Here is a 20,512-nt window from a genome sequence, read left to right on the forward strand (position 1 = left end):
ATTTTCAAGAAGAAAAGGAGGACTTGGGGCACCTTAGAGACTAACAAATTTATTTGAGCATAAGCTTTCGTGAGCTATAGCTCACTTCATCAGATGCATTCAGTGGAAAGAGTACTTTGCAGTCCATAAACACAGCTCCCAATGACTCCGTGAGTGCTAAGCGCGTCTTCAAGTCTGTCCCAGGTGTCTCATGCTGGGCACTCAACAAAGGAACACACAGGCCACCTGTGAAGAGTTTGGTTCAAGTGACCGGCCCACCATCACACAGGATGTGGTAGAGGTAGGGATAGAATCCGGTTCTCTAGGGTAGCATTCAACTGCCTTAACCAGGAGACCATCCTTTCTCTTCCTGCTCCCCCCTCCCCCTGCCACATTCACTACACACCTTCCAACACTTCTGCAACTAACAAAACAGGTGTGCTACAGTCTCCTTCGCAACACAACCTTGAATCATTCCCAAAGCACAGTCCATCCTGTGCACTGAATGAGACAGGAGTCCTGTAGGAAAAAAATGGTATGTGATCATGTCATTAAAAACTGTATTATAATGCATTTGCACAAGGGGATCAAATTAACATTGCGCAGGCAGTCTTAATTCTGGCATTTCCAGCTTCTGATTGCTTGACTTCCAAACTTCACATTTTTAAATGCAATTTTCAAATAAAGAAATGGGAACAAAAAGATTCTATCATGTAGAACCATATTAACCCCAGCTTAGCTCATCAGTGGAGTTCCGTCCTTTAGATTCGCAGCTCAGACGTCTGCTACTTTAGCCAGTGGAGTAACGGGTAGCCCTATCAGGCTCTATATGGTTATTATCTGTGTGGACTCCTTTTCCAGTGGGTTTCACATCTCTTTACTGACAGGAGAGGAGGGCTCTGGAGGGGAGCGTGCTCTAGTGGTTCTAGCCCTTCTGCTCCCATCCAGCTCCCGTCCCCCTACCCCCTGCCCTCCTATCCAGATCCTCCCACCCCCACTACTTGTACTCCGGAGTTCTCGCTTCCTCTGCTCCCCACCACCCTTTAGCTCCCGCAGCCCTCGGTGCCTCTATTTGCCTCTTGTTCCTCCCTCCCATTTTCACTCCTCTGCATTCAAAGCAGGCTGTTTTCCCCTCCTCGACCCTGCCTGAGCCCAGCAAGGCAGGCACAGAGCCCAGGAGAGAGTCTCTCTGCTGTCAGTTCCTGTTGCCAGTGTCACAGCAGCCTGTGCCAGCCAGGAGCAGCAATTGCAGGGAAAGTCCTCCTCAGCCCCGGTCTGGCGCGTGCTAAGACTCTTCAGAGAATTTAGCTGACAAATGCTAACAAGTCTCTACTGAGCATATGCAGACAGATTTTTCAAACACGTACAACTTGGGCAAATGTGGTGGCTTTCTATTGAGATGACAAAAAGGCACATCCCTGACTCCAGGGTGACCCCACCCAGACAAATTTCAAGTCATGCTTTGAAGCAGTGAAGGCACTAGAGCATCTCAATGACCTGGGTGTACATTTAAAAAGCCCCCAAAACCATGGGCAAAACATTTTCCCCTAACCTCATTCCTGGAAACAATTAACCACTTTTGATTACATTTTTCAAAAAATTTCAGTCGGAGACACATCCAGCATAGGAAACTTCAGTCCAAACAGTTAAAGTTGGCAAACTACAAACAGGGTCTTGTAATGGAAAGTGTAGGGCAACCTTAACTTTAGGTGGCGCCTGCCAGCTCTGCCTGTAGTTTGCTTGTAACATTCTGCTAGGGGACATTCAGTGCCTGCTTATTCTTGTTTTTGTGTTTCCCTCCAGTTTGATCTGCTCCACTTTTCACATTTGTTTTCCCAAGTACAAGGTCTCTCCCCCACAGCATCTCCATTCCACACTTAGCCTTTTCCTTGACTTTATTTTCAGTTACTTGAATGTTTAGCTTTCTTTATCAATCCACTTAACTGATGTGTAAGACTTGATTTTATGCTTACTCCCATAATTCCTCCCCTTGGGTTCTGATGACATGGTAGCCACTAAAGATCTCTACCTAGCCATTTCCAGCCTTGCATTCATATGTTGAAGAAACTCAGAAAACTCTAAACATTTACCCCAAATCAGCTCCAACATGGGCGTTGGACCAAAGCTGAGTATTTATATTTGTAAGACTTTTAGAGAAGCCAACAGAAGAAGTTCAGTCTCCACTCCCAACCAAAAAAGCCAAACTTGTCCTTGATTTCATGTCTTCTGGGAACACGACTTCAGAGGTAACGGAAGCATTCCAAATGGCCTACACATCTGTGGACTGCGATTTCCAAAGCTACCTCATTTGGACACTCAATTCCCATTAAAATCAATGGGCATATAAGAAGTTCATTAGGCACCTACGGAAACCTCACCGATAGCACTGAAGAGGACTGTCAGACACCTAGCCCCACCACTGCTTCAGAGGCTGTTGGTTCTTTTACTTACCAGTTTCCCCCTAGCCAGGTACTTATCTAGCCTTCGTCACCATAGCAGCAGATCACCCCTTCCTCCCTCATGAGAGCTGCTGCTTTCAGAACCCCCTGACACAACATAGCTTTAAAGTTTGGAGTGTTTTAAAAACATATTAGAGAGTTACATCACACAGCTCAGAGCTGTACATGGATTAAAACGGTTCTTCCTTTGCCTACTCCCCACTAGCGGGAAGGAGGTTCACTTATTCCTGAGGCACATCAAACTGTTGGGTAGGCCCCAAGTAACTCCATTCGCTTCAGCGAGGGACTGTAGTAGAACTGAGATCAGAATCGGACACTGACAAAATCTGTGATACTGGATCATCAAGCAGTTGAGAAGTGTTTTCATATACAAGAACTGCAGTTCCTGAAAGGAAGAGGAAAAACAAGCTTCAAAATATAACTTCAGACCTTTTTAAAAAAGTAGTCATCTTTGCATAAAGGAAATGCTCCCCCCAGCAATTAGTGAAACCAAAGAAGCATCTCTGCTTCTCTAGGCGAGACACCCTCAGGGCTCCACACAATTATCACTGTGCAGTATGTATCTGGAAGTTGTGTGTGATTTACATGAGGTGAACTGTTTTTGCAACTATCTTGTACCTTGACAGTATTCTGCAATGTAAATAAAAAAAGACAACCTCCAAAGACACAAAAGGGACAGAATCAGGCAAAAGGGGTTCTGTTTAAGACAAGTGAGCAACTAGACCAACATCTGACATGTGGCTTGGCTTGATCTGCTTTACTCTCATCCGCCCACCCCCAATAATATCCTTTGCACCACTTGAAACCCCCTAAAATCCTAAACATGAGTTGCTGCGTAATTAAATAAGGTGTTGACAGATTCACTTGAAGGTATTTGTGAACTTTCCTTTTGTGAACTCGAAGCTGATCGAGGTAAGTTATAATTGTTTTTTCAGTAAAACCTTAGGTGTTGTGGGAAGTCTGGGTCAGGAATGCAGCAGGCGGCACTGTTCCCTATGAATCAGTACTGAACGACAATGTGCTACAGGGCATGTTGTCCTCTTGTGTCTTACCCAAATGAAAGTTCAGCTCTTTTAGTATCACTGAAGAACCTGTGGCACTTTTCAGAGTAGGTGTATTAGATTTGGGTTTATGGCCAAACTCCAATTCAGACAATGGGTTTCCAACAAACACACCCTTGCAGTTTCAGTTGGGTATGCACACAAGCACTTCAACTATCAAAACCAAGCAGGCTCTCGAGTGAACGTGGTCCACATTTACATGCCCCTGAAACATTACCTAACAATGTTTTTGAGAAGATACAAGTGGCCACCATCCAACTGAAATTACAGGCAAGATTTCAATTAGAGAGAATATGCTGTTCATCTCAGTAGACCCAAAATGGGTAAACAGCTGTTTGTGTGCAGGTCTTCTCGATGAAAGTAGCTACATAAAACATAAAGCAATCTTCTGAGAAAAATCTATAGACCTGTACACAGTAAAAAGGACAGCTGCAAGGAACACTGTCCACTCTACTAGCCGGAGGCAAGATAATTGCAAAGAAAGAAAGAAAGGATTAATATGAAGGGGAAATGTGGTTTTGTTTTTGTGGCTTGTTTTTAAAGCAAGCAACAAACATCTCAGATACTGACCACTTAAATCGATAAATTTAGATAGGCATTTTATACATTTCAGCAATGTAGAATTTCGTGCAAAAACCAACTAGCAAGCAGGTTTTACATGAAGTCCAGGATTAAAGCATCAGTTACAACAGACATTCCCTTCCCCCATTGTCTCCCTCCCCCTCTTTCTGCCAGGGCCACCAGTCCTGCACTTTGAGCTTGGAAGACAAAACGGGCAGCTGCCACTAGAGGCAATTGTGAGATGACTGAAGATCAACTTGCAGCTGGCATTCCCACCCCCACCTCTCTCTAACAGCTTAGTCCACTAGCCCTCAGCCTAGGATCATGAGTCAGCTCCCAAACATATTCTCCTCAGACAATAGCTCTAGCTCTCTACTCCAACTATATCACACTAGTCTGGCTCTAATGGACACATTTGTAGTTATAAAAACAAATGCACTGATTTTCAATACAGCAGTCCACTGTTAGAACTGAATGTTATATTAAGTAAATGTTGCAAAAACAACAACTTAAACCTCAGAATGAATCAAAATCTAGTACTGAGATGAAGTGTATATATAAGACAATGCTGCAATGAAGATTATTTGGAAGAAACAATTTAAAGAGGTTTTTCAGGCAATAAAGCAGATGGCTTTCACATCAATCCTTTCAACTACGCGGGGATGTCGCTTTACATGATGATACTATGCACTGGAGCACTAGTCAGAGAGCAGAGGAGAAGTTTAGGCTTTGCAAACTTACTTTACTGCAGCTGTGCGGCTAATAATTAAGCCTTGAGTGGCCATCACAAACTAACTGGAACTTCCACATTACAAGAGGTAGAACTCAGGTGAATTTTTTTGGAACACTTTACAAAATAGGAACATTTAGATCAGCGATTCTCAAACTTTATTGCACCGTGACCCCCTTCTGACAATAAAAGTTACTACCGGAGCCCAGGAGGAGCTCAGGAGGGTCGCTGGGGGCCAAAGCCCAAGCCCCACCTCCCTGGGTGAAGAGGAGGGGGGCCAAGCCAAAGCCTGAGCCTCGCCACCCTTGGTGGTGGTGGGGCAAAGCCAAAGGGCTTCAGCCCTGGGCGGGGGAGCATGTAATCTGAGTCCTGCCACCCTCAGGCATCGGCTTAAGCCCCGGGCACCAGGAAGTCTAACGCCAGCCCTGGCGACCCAATTATAACATGATTGCGATCCACTTTGGGATCTTGACCCACAGTTTGAGAACCGCTGATTTAGATTTAACAGGCTGAATTTTGTGAAGATGTATTCCAGGATTTAGCTATTGGCCAACGACAGCAGAATGAATTTATACGGTTATGACCAAAATTTCAGACAGTTGGACAATGAGGCACAGGAAGAAGAGGCACATTTGTTGGAGATTTCTCAGAGCTGAATATTCACTGATGAATCGGTAGTTAATATTGGTACTATAAATAGCTAAGTGAAGACCTGAGATTACATGTTAGACGTGGACAGTTAACATCCCTGGTGGATCTCTCAGTTGAAGGATGTGCTAGCTCACTGAGCCCTATCCAATTCCATTGAAATCAATGGGGGCTGGAACAGACAACCTCCCTTCTCTCACCTCTCCACCGAAGATATAATTCTTGTAAGAGCTACAACAGGACAATGACATTAAACGTTTATGTGTCAGAGAAATTAAGGAAATACGACACTAGCATTTTTAATTGTTGTTCGGAAGTTGGCTGGTATAGTTGGCTTCCCCTACCTGTTCAGCATTGCCAATATACTATGAAGAGGTCATGTTGTAATCAGACTCACTAATTTGTTTCATGCCACAATGCCCTAACAGAGAGCAAGTTTCTGTCAGAAGAAAATAACTGACTCAATTCAGAGGCTGGACACAATGAAACCATGCCTCGCTTTTCCTTGTGTAGGTCCCAAGAAAGTGTGTTGTGGGCTTGGCACAGCCCAGAGGGAAGTTTTATTGTATGCTCTCCTAGTACAGCATATTTAATTGTCCCTTAGCATTATAAAAAACAAGCAAGCATATGTGACAAACTCTGCATAAAAAGATCTCAGACTATACACATCTTTTAAATTATTTTATTTTGTGTAAGCTAAAAGGAAATTTACACACTTAAATTTCAAAAGACCTTGGGCATGCACATTAACCTTGTTAGAGGTTCTTCTACATAGCTTTATTTTTCCATAGGAATTTCCCCAACATTTACAACCCATAGTTTTTACTGTATATACAGCCTAAACCATAGCAATCTATGATTATGTCATTTTACACTGTGCAAAATCAAACATAGGAATAGTGGTACAACAAACAAAAACCGTAACAGGTAAATCTCATTGTAAGACATTCATAGTTTTGGTCCTTCTTTTCCAAATCAAACTGATTAAATGTAGACAGTGATCCATAATTTAACACAAAAAGGTACTGACAATATACCTTTCAAAAGGCTATATAGTGTTTTAGCCATATTATTAAAGTTTGAAGAGAGAAAAAAACAAATAAAAAAATTTAGGTTGATCAAACAGAAGGAACTGCCTGTTTTAAAGAAACGGTTGAAAAACCCCCACAAAAAAACCCCAAACAAAAAACCATGTGACCTTTTAGACTTTTTCAGTTAAAATGAAATATTTTAATGTATGCAGAAAAGAAATAAGACACTTGATACAATCTGAAAACACTGAAAGGGGATTTCACAGAGAGTGAAGATTGGATTTTTTTTTTTTTTTTAATTTTTAAAGTTTTGTAAGAAGGACACCAGTGTATTTCACAAAGACAGAAATGTATACATCCCAGCACAACAAAAAGAATAAATCTTCAAAAAGATTCACCCCCAATTATTTACACTTTTTTCTAATATAAATTTAGATTCCAGTATGTAAATAAATATACATTACTATGTATACCTTTCTAGTGCTGCTTACCAACAAATCATCTGAACTTGAAGTTTTTAATTAAAGCAAGATTGCTTTTTATGACCCAGAGGGAAAAAAAAAAAAATCAATAGAAAGTGTCCAATTCACATCACTTAGTCTACCTTTTCTTGGCAGCGTGTTGAAGGTGTTAATGTGGCTGGGAACATCAACACCTTGGCATGCATGAAAGTTAAGTCAGGAAGGCTAGAAATCACCTTGGCAGCCTCTTCACTAAGATGTTCTTCCTTTTTAGGCTTCCTGTTAAGAAGAGAAAGAGAAATGCATCAATCCATTACTTGACAATCCTGGAGAAAGAGCCACTGATTGAGGTAAGACCACTTCTGTAAAGGGATACAAATTATATCCTGCCTACTTGCAACACTCAGATGTTAAATTTTTTTGCAAGTTCCGATGCACCATCATGGGATTGTTCACTTTATGTGAGAAATAATTGTAACTTTAGCCTCCGGGTAAGATAGCAGGAGTACTATTATTAACATACAGAGAAATCTTTCAGTCCAAACCAGGAACATCTGAAAGGAGGCTTGGAGGCCTGCTAGATGCAATCCAGCTACATAATTAGTGGCTGCACCCAATAATAACCCAGAATATTTTACCAAGTCCTTTTTCTGTAGGACTCTCCATTTTAGCTTGTTTATCTTCAAGTTTAATATACCAATACGTAAGGAACTATTTTGTCAATTCCCCCCACCCCCCTTTTGAGGAAGTAACTGTATAATTGTGAGCAACTGGGCTGTGGATGAAAATGGTGCTATTTCACACAAATGAGGGTGCCTTGAGGAAGTCACTTGACATTTCCACAACACGTTTCTAAACCTTCAGTTTACCCATCTCACTTGTTCCCCCACAGATCTTGGGTTCAAACAAATTTCAGAAGAAAAAGGATATTCAGAATGTTTCTTTTTCAGAGGGGATGGGATTAATTTAAAAAAAAAAAACTAGCAGCTGATCTCTGCTAATTATTAAATTTAGATTTAATAGTTGAATTTCAGTTGCAAAATTAAATTAAGAAGGGAAACTTCAGGTCCCACCTGCTCCAAACCAGCCTTCATCCGTGAACCCAGGATTAACCACAATCTAAGGTCCCTTTTTTTTCCCTCCACAAGCTCCTGAAGCTTCCTCTCATAGCCACCAGCACCAGGAGCCAGGGAACAGGATAAAGGGAGGGCCTGCCAACCCACACCTTACTCTCCACCACATCTACCAATCTGGGGCATCAAACTCCAGCAGCCCTAAGTTACTCGCAACGTATGTTGGTTGGATCAGCACATGCAGCTTCTGTGGCATGCCATAAAAACCCCCAAACACCAGACCAGAAGTTATAACCTCCTCATGTCACCATAATCAATATTTGGATTTGATACTAACTTCCATTTAAATCACAACCCCTTACCTGTGGCTGGCCTACCTCATTCCCCTCTGCCTATGCCTCTTCATATACCTCTACTTTTCCTCATCTTTATCCTCATCCTTTTCATATACATCCTCCCATGTCCTCGTCTTCACCTTCTTGCCTCCAAAATTACTTCCACCACCTTTGTTTCCTTGCTTTTCCCACATTATTAATCCCCCCCTTCAAAAACTTGAAACAATCTACAAAATAATGCTAAAGCAAAGTGGGTATTATTAAAGCTACTACACGGCCATGCTACTCCATTTTTTTGCACTCTGATGTCCCTTTTTAGTCTCTATCTATGCTTAAAAATCAGGAGGCTACTACTTGGGGTGACCTGTTTGCTTGCAAAGTTCCAACCATACTTTAGATGCAGAACCCAAAAACCCACAATCAAATATTACAATGTAGTATGCCGACAGACAATTCGTTTGAATAAAAGACTTTCTACCACTTTGTAAAAACTGAACTGACATTTTTAAAAGCCTGCCAGGCAAACAAATACAAATCTAGAGAGAGAGACTTAGAGTAAACAAAGACATTTCCAAGCACTACATGTACCTTGGAGTTTGCAAGCTTTTCTGTGAGTTTTCAGCTGCTTTTATTAAAATATATCTGTAAAACCACTCTACAGTTATAATGAAGTGAGCATTGTTCTCTTACATGTGAAGACTAAAAATTTTACTTTTCTGTTCAGTGCTTTCAGACCGTTTTGAGGTAAATTTTCAAAAAAAGTTACTGTATTTCCAAGAAGATGCTAGATTTTCAGTCCTGCTATATATAGTACTGTTAAACAGTGAAGCTGAAATCAGATAAACCAAGACAGCTCTGAGGTTTAGGGCTCCCCCTAATGGTTTGCAGTTGAAATTTCATCACTGTCAGTAAAAGAAAAGGAGGACTTGTGGCACCTTAGAGACTAAAAAATTTATTTGAGCATAAGCTTTCGTGAGCTTATGCTCAAATAAATTTGTTAGTCTCTAAGGTGCCACAAGTACTCCTTTTCTTTTTGCAGATACAGACTAACACGGCTGCTACTCTGATCACTGTCATATAAGTCAGTGGTGGGCAACCTGTGGCCCGTCAGGGTAATCCACTGGTAGGCCACGAGACAGTTTGTTTACATTTGCACAGCTGCCTGCAACTCCCAGTGGCTGTGGTTCGCCATTCCCGGCCAATGGGAGCTGCGAGTAGTGGCGGCCAGCACATCCCTGCAGCCTCCGCTGCTTCCTGCAGCTCCCATTGGCTGGGAACGGCGAACTGCGGCTATTGGGAGCTGCAGGCAGCCATCAAATGTAAACAAACTGTCTGGCAGCCTGCCAGCGGATTATCCTGACGGGCCGCAGGTTGCCTACCACTGCTGTAAGTTCTTTTTGAACATCAGCTTCTGGTATTTTCACACTGTGGGGAAACAAAAACATATTCCACAGACTCAGAAAAAACACTCTGTAGCGAGTGCTTTCAACATCTAGCATTTGGTGTTTAAAAAACCCTAGTCTAAACATAATCATCATAAAGTATTAACTGCAATACCATTCATATCATAGCATAATTCTACAATAAATGTCATATTAAGTGGAAGCACAGAATAAAAGTTCTTTTCTTTGCACATAATATAAATTAGTAGAAAAAGTTATTCAGAATGTTGCTTACTTGGTATGTGTTACTGCCTTTTTAAACTTAATATGTTTAACACAGTGCTTCTCAAGCTTACTTGATCGGGTCCCCCTTTGCGTCTGTGGTCGTTTACGCTTCCCCCCAAGTACATAGACCACTACCACCCAGCTCTGAAGGCAGAGTGGAGCAGCAGCAGCTGGCTGGACGCCCAGCACTGAAGGCAGCACACACCAGAAGCAGCAAGAAGTAAGGTGGCAATGTGAAAAGTTATAGGTCATCACTTTTCACAGCAGACTTAGCACCCCATTGCCACCCTTACTTCTGCACTGCTGCTGCCCCCCTGGGGCTGCCACCTGGAGCCCAGGCTGCCTCTTGGTGAGGGACTGGGGTGGGAGGGAGAGGAGAGACTGAGCTGTCTCCTGGTGAGGGATTGGGTAGAGGGAAAGTCCAAGCCTCCTCCCAGCGAGGGGATTGGGGGCAGTGAGGAGATCCTGAGCCGGGGTGATGGGGCTTTGGCTGTCCCCTTTATCCCAGCTCTTGAGTGTGCACGGCCCTTCTGCATAAGCCCCAGCCATCCAGGGCTGACAGACAGAGCTCTTAAAAAAAACAAAAAAACCAAACCAAAAAAACCCACACATCCGCATACAGCTCACGCGTCCCTTGACCATTCCTGTGCCTCCCTTGGGAAGGCCCCTCATAGTTTGAGAACCGCTGGTTTAATTTGAATTTTAGATAGCAATGGGATATCTCTGGACAGCGCTAGGATACACAATCACTGAATAAGCCATGAAAATGTGAACTAGTTCTTATGAATAAGGACTGCTTGTTCTGCTCTAATGTGATACACAAGTCTTCAGGGATACATATGTAATTGAAAGGTTCTGATTTAGGTTGTGCACAAAGAAAAAGCAATGTCCATGAAGCACATGCATACCATGAAGTACATGCTTATTCCTAAATACACCACTTTTGGCAGTTGCTGTGGAGTGTTCCACAGATAAAGCTGGTTTTTAATGTGCAGTTTGTCCCCTTGCACCCACTTCTCTCGCTTGACAACTTCCCTAGCTAGAAAGCAAGTACAACTCTCCACATTGTGGATTAAGTAGAGTAAGCACAACAAAAATGAGCTTCTCCCACAATGACCTGTTAGAGCCGACTCCTCTAAATCAATGTGAAACCTAACTAGTAAGCGCTATAGTTAACTTTCTGTCAGGACTCACTTTATCCTCTCATTTTTAGCAGCCAATGATTTTCCTGAGAGATTCTCCTTTTCTGGTCTGGCCTTGCTTGGTATCTTTACAAATAATTAAATTCTGATAGAGAAAATTAATATGCACATACTAACTCTTTTTAACGAGTCTCCTGATTTGATTACATCATCATCAAAATAGGGGGAAATCTGTGATGATGTTGTGATGTGGACTAATCTTCATTAATGTATTTACTAACATAAAATGTGTTTCATTCAAGGACTTAGAATCTAAAGGCACGGCCATTCATTTCTCAGCCACTGACCAATCCTTAATTTTCAAAGTTCTTAACTGGTCACCATGATTTACCTTGTAGATGTGCTTGCCTTCTCTACTGTGGACATGAGCCTTGCGAATGCATCGGTCACTTTGCTGCTTGCATTGGAGGTTTCCAGTTTTGAAGTTGTCAACTCATACAACTCTGGATCCACACCTTATAGTATAAAATAATAATCAGTGATGGTGGGATGCAAATACGTCATAATTAGTCAGACCAAGATGCTAAAGGCTTCATTTTCTGTAAACATCTGAGTAATTTAAAAATGTCAACAAAATACTGTAAGAGAACATGACAGAACTTGTCAATGTTTCCACACCTCTCCTTAACCCCTTTCAGTGGCTTACAACTGCACTAGAAAAATGTATATGCAAGTGGACTTACATTTGGCATACAAGGTCTCAGCCTGTGGGTAACCAACATTAAGATCTGGTTTGCCCATTAGAGTGCATCTTGCACAGCTAACATTTTTATAGGTGTAATATTTAACATTTATTCATTTTCACTTAACTAGTTTTTATTAAAAATAATTTAACAAGTGATTGATTGGAACATGTCATCTTAGCTACCATTTAGAATTAGAAAAAATACAAAATCGAGTTTTAAAAATGAATGTTTCATAGTGACAATAAATCAGTGGGCTTCAAATAAGATATTATGTAGTGTATTGCACAAACATTATTAAAACACATGAAACCATATTAAGTAATAAGAGCTTGGCTGAAAATTGATGGAAGTGAGGAAGATCAATCATTCTTAACTCCACTTCACTGGGTCTACAGTACAAATTGTAAAGTAGCATAGATTTATAATTATACCTAAATCCTTGACCCATTGTATTTTCTCCTCTCTCTCATGTTTACAGCGCACCAATTATTGAAGTAACTGGATTCTTCAGTCTTAATTTTTCATCTTTTATCATCTTAAGCCATACCTGTTTTGACATTGTCCCTTGAATGCATTTTAGATTCTAATAGCAAGCCATTAATCCCAAAGAATAAAAATACAAACAAGCCTTCTATGAAATGCAGTAACAAAATACAAAAAACCCCAGCACAGATTTGGGCAAAAACAGTGTTCACTTTACATTTATTTTTTATTACAAATATTTGAACTGTAAAAAAATTTTTTTTTCAATTCACCTCACACAAGTACTGTAGTGCAATCTCTTTATCATGAAAGTTGAACTTACAAATGTAGAATTATGTACAAAAAACCCTGCATTCAAAAACAAAACAGTGTTAAACTTTAGAGCCTACAATCCACTCAGTCCTACTTCTTGGTCAGCCGATCACTCAACAAACAAGACTGGTTACAATTTGCAGGAAATAATGCTGCCTGCTTCTTGTTTACAATGTCACCTGAAAGCGAGAACAGGCGTTCGCATGGCACTGTTGTAGCTGGCAATGCAAGATATTTACGTGCCAGATGCGCTAAAGATTCATATGTCCCTTCATGCTTCAACCACCATTCCAGAGGACATGCTTCCATGCTGATGATGGGTTCCGCTTGATAACGGTCCAAAGCAGCGCGGACTGACGCATGTTCATATTCATCATCTGAGTCAGATGCCACCAGCAGAAGGTTGATTTTCTGTTTGGGTTCTGTAGTTTCCGCATTGGAGTGTTGCTCTTTTAAAGACTTCTAAAAGCATGCTCCCACCTCGTCTCTCTCAGATTTTGAACGGCACTTCAGATTCTTAAACCTTGTGTCGAGTGCTGTAGCTATATTTAGAAATCTCACATCGATACCTTCTTTGCGTTTTGTCAAATCTGCTGTGAAAGTGTTCTTAAAACGAAGATGTGCTGGGTCGTCATCCGCAACTGCTATAACATGAAATATATGCAGAATGCGGGTAAAACAGAGCAGGAGACATACAATTCTCCCCAAAGGAGTACAGTCACAAATTTAATTGATGCATTATTTTTTTTAACGAGCATCATCAGCATGGAAGCATGTCCTTTGCAGTGGTGGCCAAAGCATGAAGGGGCATACAAATATTTAGCATATCTGGCATGTAAATACCTTGCTGGTTACAAAAGTGTCCTGCGGATGCCTGTTCTCACTTTCAGGTGACATTGTAAATAAGAAGCAGGCAGCATTGTCTCCGGTCAATGTAAATAAACTTGTTTGTCTTAGCGATTGGCAGAACAAGAAGTAGGACTGAGTGGATGTGCAGGCTCTAAAGTTTTACACTGTTTTGTTTTTGAGTGCAGTTATCTAACCAGAAAAAATCTGCATTTGTAAGTTTCTCTTTCACAATAAAGAGATTGCACTTCAGTACTTGTATGAGGTGAACTGAAAAAATACTATTTATTTTGTTTATCATTTTTACAGCGCATATATTTGTAATAAAAAAATAATATAAAGTGAGCACTGTGCACTTTGTATTCTGTGTTGCAACTGAAATCAATATTGAAAATGTAGAAAAATATCCAAAAATATCTAATAAATTTCAATTGGTATTCTATTGTTATAAGTGCAATTAATTGCGATTAATGTTTTTAATCGAGATTAAATTTTTTTGTTAATCGCGTGAGTTAACTGTGATTAATTGACAACTCTATAAACAATCTAAAAATATTAACCGTTATAAACTGATTGCAATGTTAGATATTAGCTAATGTCTGGGCATGGTTTAGAAATGCTCTACACTCACCAAACTTCAAAACCTCACCAGTTAAAACCCAGCTATGCCTGTTACTCCTCCAATTCCATTTTGTAACTAACAGCCATAACCTCGGTGCAAGTGGATGAGATTAACTGCCCTCAATTGCATCTTGCATAAACTCCTCACTGCTGGGTCATTAATGGCCAGGAAGTGGCTGGCATATCAATCACTGGAATAAACTAAACAGTCTTGAGATGTGCTTAATAAATTAAACTGATGACAAAGTAATTGAAACTGATAATCCCTTGGTTAAACCAAAGAGGGGGGTGGAGGGAAGTGTTTGCCTTTGATACTTGTTCACTAGAAAGAAACTAGTCAACATGTACTTGTTTTTCCAAATTCTCATAAAGTGAGGTCTTAGCCAGATTTACATACAACATATGAAAATGCGCCAAGTTTGAGACCAGTATACCATGCATTTTAAACAGTATCAGATGTTTACAGAACTCAGAAATGATCAGAAAACACCCAACTCCATTGAATGTCCACTTCTAGTAGGGGGAGTGACTTGCAAAAGCTTTTGAGATCCCATTAAGGTGTAAATAGTAAAGCTACAATTTTTTTTTAAAAATGTGATCAGAGCGAGCCCTTTGGTATGCAGCTCTGTGACATATATAGAAGGTTGCAACTAACAAGTTATATCATTTATCAACTAAAAAACAGGTATTATTGCATTCACTTGCATCACAGTACAATTTTTGAAGTTACTGCTCAATTGATTGTGCTACTTGGTAGCTCCTACTGAATTATGTGTTTGCATAGCACAATGAAGAAAAGTGCTGTATATACAGCATAACAGATGTATAAATTAGACATGGTAGTCCCCTTAATTTATTGTTAACATTCACTTTATCGATAAAGTTATTTTGGATACAGATGAGACAACACTGAGGGGAGTCTAGGCTATATTTAATCACCAAAAAGTGCTGAAGTAATCTTCGACTGCTGACATCAATTTTGTTTTTTTAACAAATAATTGGCTACTTGTCTCAAAAATAAGTCAAATGGATTTTTTTAAAATAAAAACTTGCATCTTCTATATTCCTTTTAAATGATCAGAGAATGGTTGTGGGCAGCACTACAAAACCTTAATGAGATTATTTGAGAAACGTTAGCCAACCAAATTCTACATACAGCTCCTAAACAAAGTTAAACACAAAACATACACAGAGCTGTAAGGTAGGAAACAAATGACTTTCCCAGAAACAAGTCAGGAAAATACTGCAGACAATGGCAATATAGCATACCAGGGAAGGTGGTAATACCTGCAGTTGCTTGATACATTTGTAAACAAAAAAAACCAACCAAAACCCAAAAAGCAATAAAATGCCACCAAAGCATCACTGTAGTAATCACTTCAAGTGTCCACAACAGCAGGATAATGAGAATGTATATTACCATTCATCTTCTAAAATATCTACTGGTGATATTTATGGATTTAATTGATGGATTTAAATTTAGCTATTATAAAAATCTCTCTGAAGGAATTATGCAAATGACAAAGCATGCCCTAAATTTCTCTATTTTGGCTCCCAGCACCTCTATGGCAAACCCATTATCACATTATTCCAACACCTCTGCACAACGCTTATATTATTTGGCTCCTGGAGTGGGGGTTGGAGTGAATTTGAGTGCAATTAAGAGTAAAGTTAAAAACCAAATAATTCAGAACAGAGGGAAGCTGTTCCTTAATTTAAAGTGAAATACAGCAATGGTCACAAAATGAAGAAATAAATGCATTTTGCAGGAATTTAAATATAAATTTCAAGCATAAAAAACTTAAAATCCTAGACATAGGTTTTCACAAGCTCACAAAAATATTTAAAGCATGTCAAAACCACATTAAACAAAATGTAACCATGATACAAATATGAATTCAATTGTTTTCCCATTTTATTCAAAGTAGAAAGTGACACGTACTTTTGTCCCTTATCAAGAGAATGAACCATAAAGCATGGCTGAAACTGCTTTTCTTTTATAGTCAATGATCTAATATTTGTTGAGCTTTCAGCGTCCTAGAAACATGGAACTGCTTGTTTTCAACTACGAATATTAAAAACACTTATTTTATCATGGCATTAGTACTAACTGTCAAAGAACAAAATTACAATTTTTAGATAGCCACGTGTGTTAGCTATGCCCAATCTCTCAATTCTTAAATATATAGTTCACACATTCAGCAAGTTACTATATATACACATACCTATATTAATTTCAATAATCAACTGTATTGCAATAGTCTTTTGTTTGAAAAGAGGGAAGACGTCTCACCTTTTTATACTATACAGTATTTATATTTTGTTCTAACTGCTTTACATGAATTATTCTGACAAGCTAGCTTTCAAAATTTGTCATTTGAAACAGTGGGAAAGTTTTACATATCTGATGTTTAAGAATGTAAGAGCCATTCACTCCTTAAATGTGCATTAGTAGAGAGCTGACAGTACCTTTTTAATACTTAGCACGTAATACAAATGTCAGAGAATAGCATACAGATTTTAAAAAAGGTACTAGAAAGGCATTTTTGAGAAATACAGTATGGAAGATCCTTGTTTATAGGAAAGTCAAGTGATGTGCTCATGCTTTTAGTAAATTGTTTCAGACCGTGTTTGTGGTTTTAACACTCCGCTGACCTGGCATTGTGGTCGTGCTGCTAGAGCTACTGTCATCCACGGGCCCAAAGAAATCAAGGTTCAGAAGAGTGGAACCTCCACTAGCTTGAAATTCAGTGACCATGTTGGTAGGCAGCCATATAGAAGGTAAGCCAAGGGAGGGGTTTATGTGTAAAAAGGGGTAAGACACACACTTGAACATGCAAGTTATAATTAGTACTCATTACACAATTTAAAAATTGACATAAAACAAGGCTTACAATATTAGTTTGTAATTTCTAAAGAGGTTAACAACTTAATTCAATGTACATTTTCTCATGTACAATGCAGCAAATAATTCAACACTAGTAACTTTATAAGTAGAAAGAAAGATAGATTTATTTCAGTCTAAAAATGGAGTAGAACCAGCAAGAGAGATCTGCCCAATTAAAGGGAAACAATTCTTAGGCCAATCTGTTGGAGGAGGAGAATGGTTTAAATGTCAAAGAAAACAAACCATTCTTCAAGCATGAAGATGTAACTGACCCTCCAATTAAAGCACAGGATTGAAAACTGGACAAGTTGTATTAGCTAGTTTTACGTTATGAACTGTCAATATCAGCTTAAAACAATGTAAATACATCATAATGAATGCCATGATTACATCCAGCTTCTGAAGTGGTAAGTTACACTGTTCCCCTTTAACACTGAAGCAGAAATCAAACAGGATACATTTTGAAGAAATTGCTTGTTAAAAGAAAGCAGGATGATTTGACTGAAGTAATAAGACACCGGACAACAGCAAAAGGGCCCATCCAGGCTTTCCTTCATCACCATGGTACTGATATCCAAGCTGTTACTTTCCACAGATCCTGGGAACAACACTACTAGATAGCACTGGTGTAGTAACAGATGTAATTTATTTTAGCTCATTTTTTAGCAACTCGTGCATGAGGAAATAATTGTTGCTAGCAGAAACCTCATGTTCTTTACAGGTTTCTATCCTGCCACCCAACAAGTTTATTAAACTTGTTACTTTTCCTTCTCCTCCAGCTTACATTTAAGGTACACAGTTAGTGTGACAACTCACTTCCCCATTAAAAAAATTATATAAAATTCTTTTACGTGAATTTTTAACTATGTAGACGACTATGTTTGTTAAAGTATGTAGCTACCTCTTTAATAATTTAACATCTTTAGATTCTGAGTTTAAGCAAAAGTGATTACGCATTAAGTTATACATTTTCCATTTTAATATATAAAATACTTGTAATCTGAAAACTTCCAGGTTAAGAAATCTCTTTTGCAAACAGTTTTTGGTTAAACAATTGTGCTTTGAAGTAGCCACTATTCACTTAATTTTGCCATTCATAAGGAAGTCTAAACAGATAATTGTGTATTGGGAAAAATACATGTTTAAAAGTAAAACATGTCAATCCAAAATCCTAAACTATTCAGATCTTCATTATAATATGAAAATATATAATGAGGTGTTAATATTGCCACTGTGTGTTCAGCATAAATGCAGGAAAATAAAATATTACCTAGTTCTTAGTGTTTTAAGATTATAGATTGCTTTATTTGTGGCAGATCTAACCAGAAAGAAAGCCTGAATTTCCAAAGTTAAGAGTAAGAAATAATATATATTAGAAAAAAAAATCAGCAGAGAGATGTTTGTCTGAACTTTGTAGCTTTCTTAACTCTAGCTCTGGTGCTAGAGGCTCTACGGAGAGACGTACCATCTAAAGGGTTAGTAAGGCCACTGCTACTCCAGTCAAACTGGACAGGTGGTAGAGATTCCTAGAGTTGAAAAGTCAGAAATCAGATTTTATAGTCAGTTCAGGTTATAACAATGTAAAATGTTTCACACAAATATTTTTTTGCACCTAAATATTAAGGGGACAATTGAACATAAGACAAATATTTTTACCTTCAGATGTTGTGAGCTGCAAATTTTCTTAATACACTTATAAAAAAATCTGAAGTCTACCTCAAAGTCTGGTTCAATTATGAATCAAACAGATCAGATACTCTCCCTAGCCCCAACAGGTTTTTCTTAAACTAACTAAATTATGGCGACAAAAACAAAAACATTAATACAGCGTTAAAATTTAAGAAATTGCTACTCCAACTGGACACAGTGCAGTCTTTGTGCATGAAAGGTTGTGAACACACAGTTTAGCTTAGGTGGCTCTTTATTTTAAATATGAAGAGAATGTTCTGCACTTCTGTATGCTTTGGCATGATTATATCCAAAAACGAAAGTTACTCACCGTGAAGGAACCCATGTTTCCTTTCTAGACAGAGGCTCCCCCCAGCACACCCGGGGAGTATACTACACCCTGAAAAGGAAAGACTGCCTACAACGACCCTGTGATATATTATCCTGACCAATAGAGGCGAAGCTAAGTCCCAAACTTTCTGTCTGACGACAAAGAGATGGGGTGCCAGAACTTACACACACGCACAAAATCCAGGAGCAAGACTCAAAATAGAAAATGTGTCTCCTCCTGGGAGAGTATCCTTAGCTTTCCATTTCCTTTTGTTCAATCCTTCTGCACACCTAAGTAAGTTAAGCAAGATGCAGAGATCACATAGTATGAACAAGTAAGGGGGGGAAAGGAAGGATATAGTCAGCTTCCTGATAACTAGTGGCAACTTGTAGTGTAACTTGTAAATGGTTTGTATTCTGAGGACATCCACAGGAGCAGCATTACAAATACTTGGTATAGGTAGCCCTTGCTTGTTACATTTCTGCTCCCCAGTGAAATTAGCTTTTAGAAATAATGGGAAGGATCTGCCTGAACTATGTAAGTTTGGTACATTGTATTTGTTTGTTTCATTAAACTTGAGTCAGGAGGAACAGTTGTAACTTTTGGTAATCAATATGGAATGTCTTACTGGAGTTAACCTATAAGAACCTGCAAGTAAAGTTTACGACACATTCTGACTATTTCAGTACGAAGGGGGCTCTCTAAAGTTGGAACAACTTAATGTTGAAAGGCTGTGCAATTTCACAAAGTAGAGGGTCAGTACCAGCTCCATACAATAAAGGTAAATTTTAAGAAGCCTCTAGCTTCTTGAAAAATATTATTGGAAACCAAAAAATAGGAAGTGAATGGAAGTTCTGTATTTACTTATCATAAAAGCTTTACCTGGAGAAATCTTTTCTTCCTAATGCCTTTGCAATGTTTACAGTACTGATAAGTATGCTTTAAGCAGTCCCTCACAACCTGATGTCTAAGGATTTAATCACATCTCATTTTTATTCACTCTCAGTGAAAATACTAGCATTTGAAAATACTCCTATTAGTGGCAAAGAAAAATAATGGTGCCGATGCAGAACCTGCAGCTGGTACAGTTATGACAGTCATGCCCAGTATATTATGAGTAAGGCTATGATTTAATCATGAGTATTTTTAGTAAAAGTCATGGATAGGTAACAGGAAAAAAACAAAAAAAAATCACGGCCCCATGACCTGTCCACGACTTTCACTAAAAATACTCATGACTGAAACTCATTCTTCCATTGAGAGAAATGAGCTCAAATCCAGGCTTTAATCACAAGTGAAAACATGGATTAATGGTTTCCTACCAGACCCCATTTAGTCACACAATCACCCTGGAAATAGTTTGGAAGTCTCTGTTAAAGTATTTAGATTCAGGACCAGTGTTCCCTCTAATTTTTCCCACCCTCACCACATGAATTTTGTTATGTGCACCCATATGGAGGTGATGAGTCAA

General features: G+C 39.2%; 1 protein-coding gene across 5 annotated transcripts in view; it reads right to left on the reverse strand.

The window, feature by feature from the left end:
- Positions 1-1,538: 1,538 nt before the first annotated feature.
- AFTPH (aftiphilin) overlaps positions 1,539-20,512 on the reverse strand; it is a 66,320-nt gene continuing 47,346 nt past the window's right edge. For 4 of the 5 annotated variants that reach the window (XM_077814040.1, XM_077814038.1, XM_077814041.1 and 1 more), the window contains 5 exons: positions 18,508-18,568; positions 16,811-16,894; positions 11,539-11,662; positions 7,074-7,209; positions 1,539-2,823 (listed from right to left, as the gene is read on the reverse strand). In XM_077814040.1, coding sequence (XP_077670166.1) covers positions 2,656-2,823; positions 7,074-7,209; positions 11,539-11,662; positions 16,811-16,894; positions 18,508-18,568 — 573 coding nt within the window. In that variant the 3' untranslated portion in view covers positions 1,539-2,655. The remainder of the gene's footprint in view (positions 2,824-7,073; positions 7,210-11,538; positions 11,663-16,810; positions 16,895-18,507; positions 18,569-20,512) is intronic. The other variant, XM_077814042.1, reaches the window with a different exon arrangement.

Source organism: Eretmochelys imbricata, chromosome 3 (genome assembly GCF_965152235.1).
Source record: "Eretmochelys imbricata isolate rEreImb1 chromosome 3, rEreImb1.hap1, whole genome shotgun sequence".
In the NCBI taxonomy this organism is placed as follows: Eukaryota; Metazoa; Chordata; order Testudines; family Cheloniidae; genus Eretmochelys; species Eretmochelys imbricata.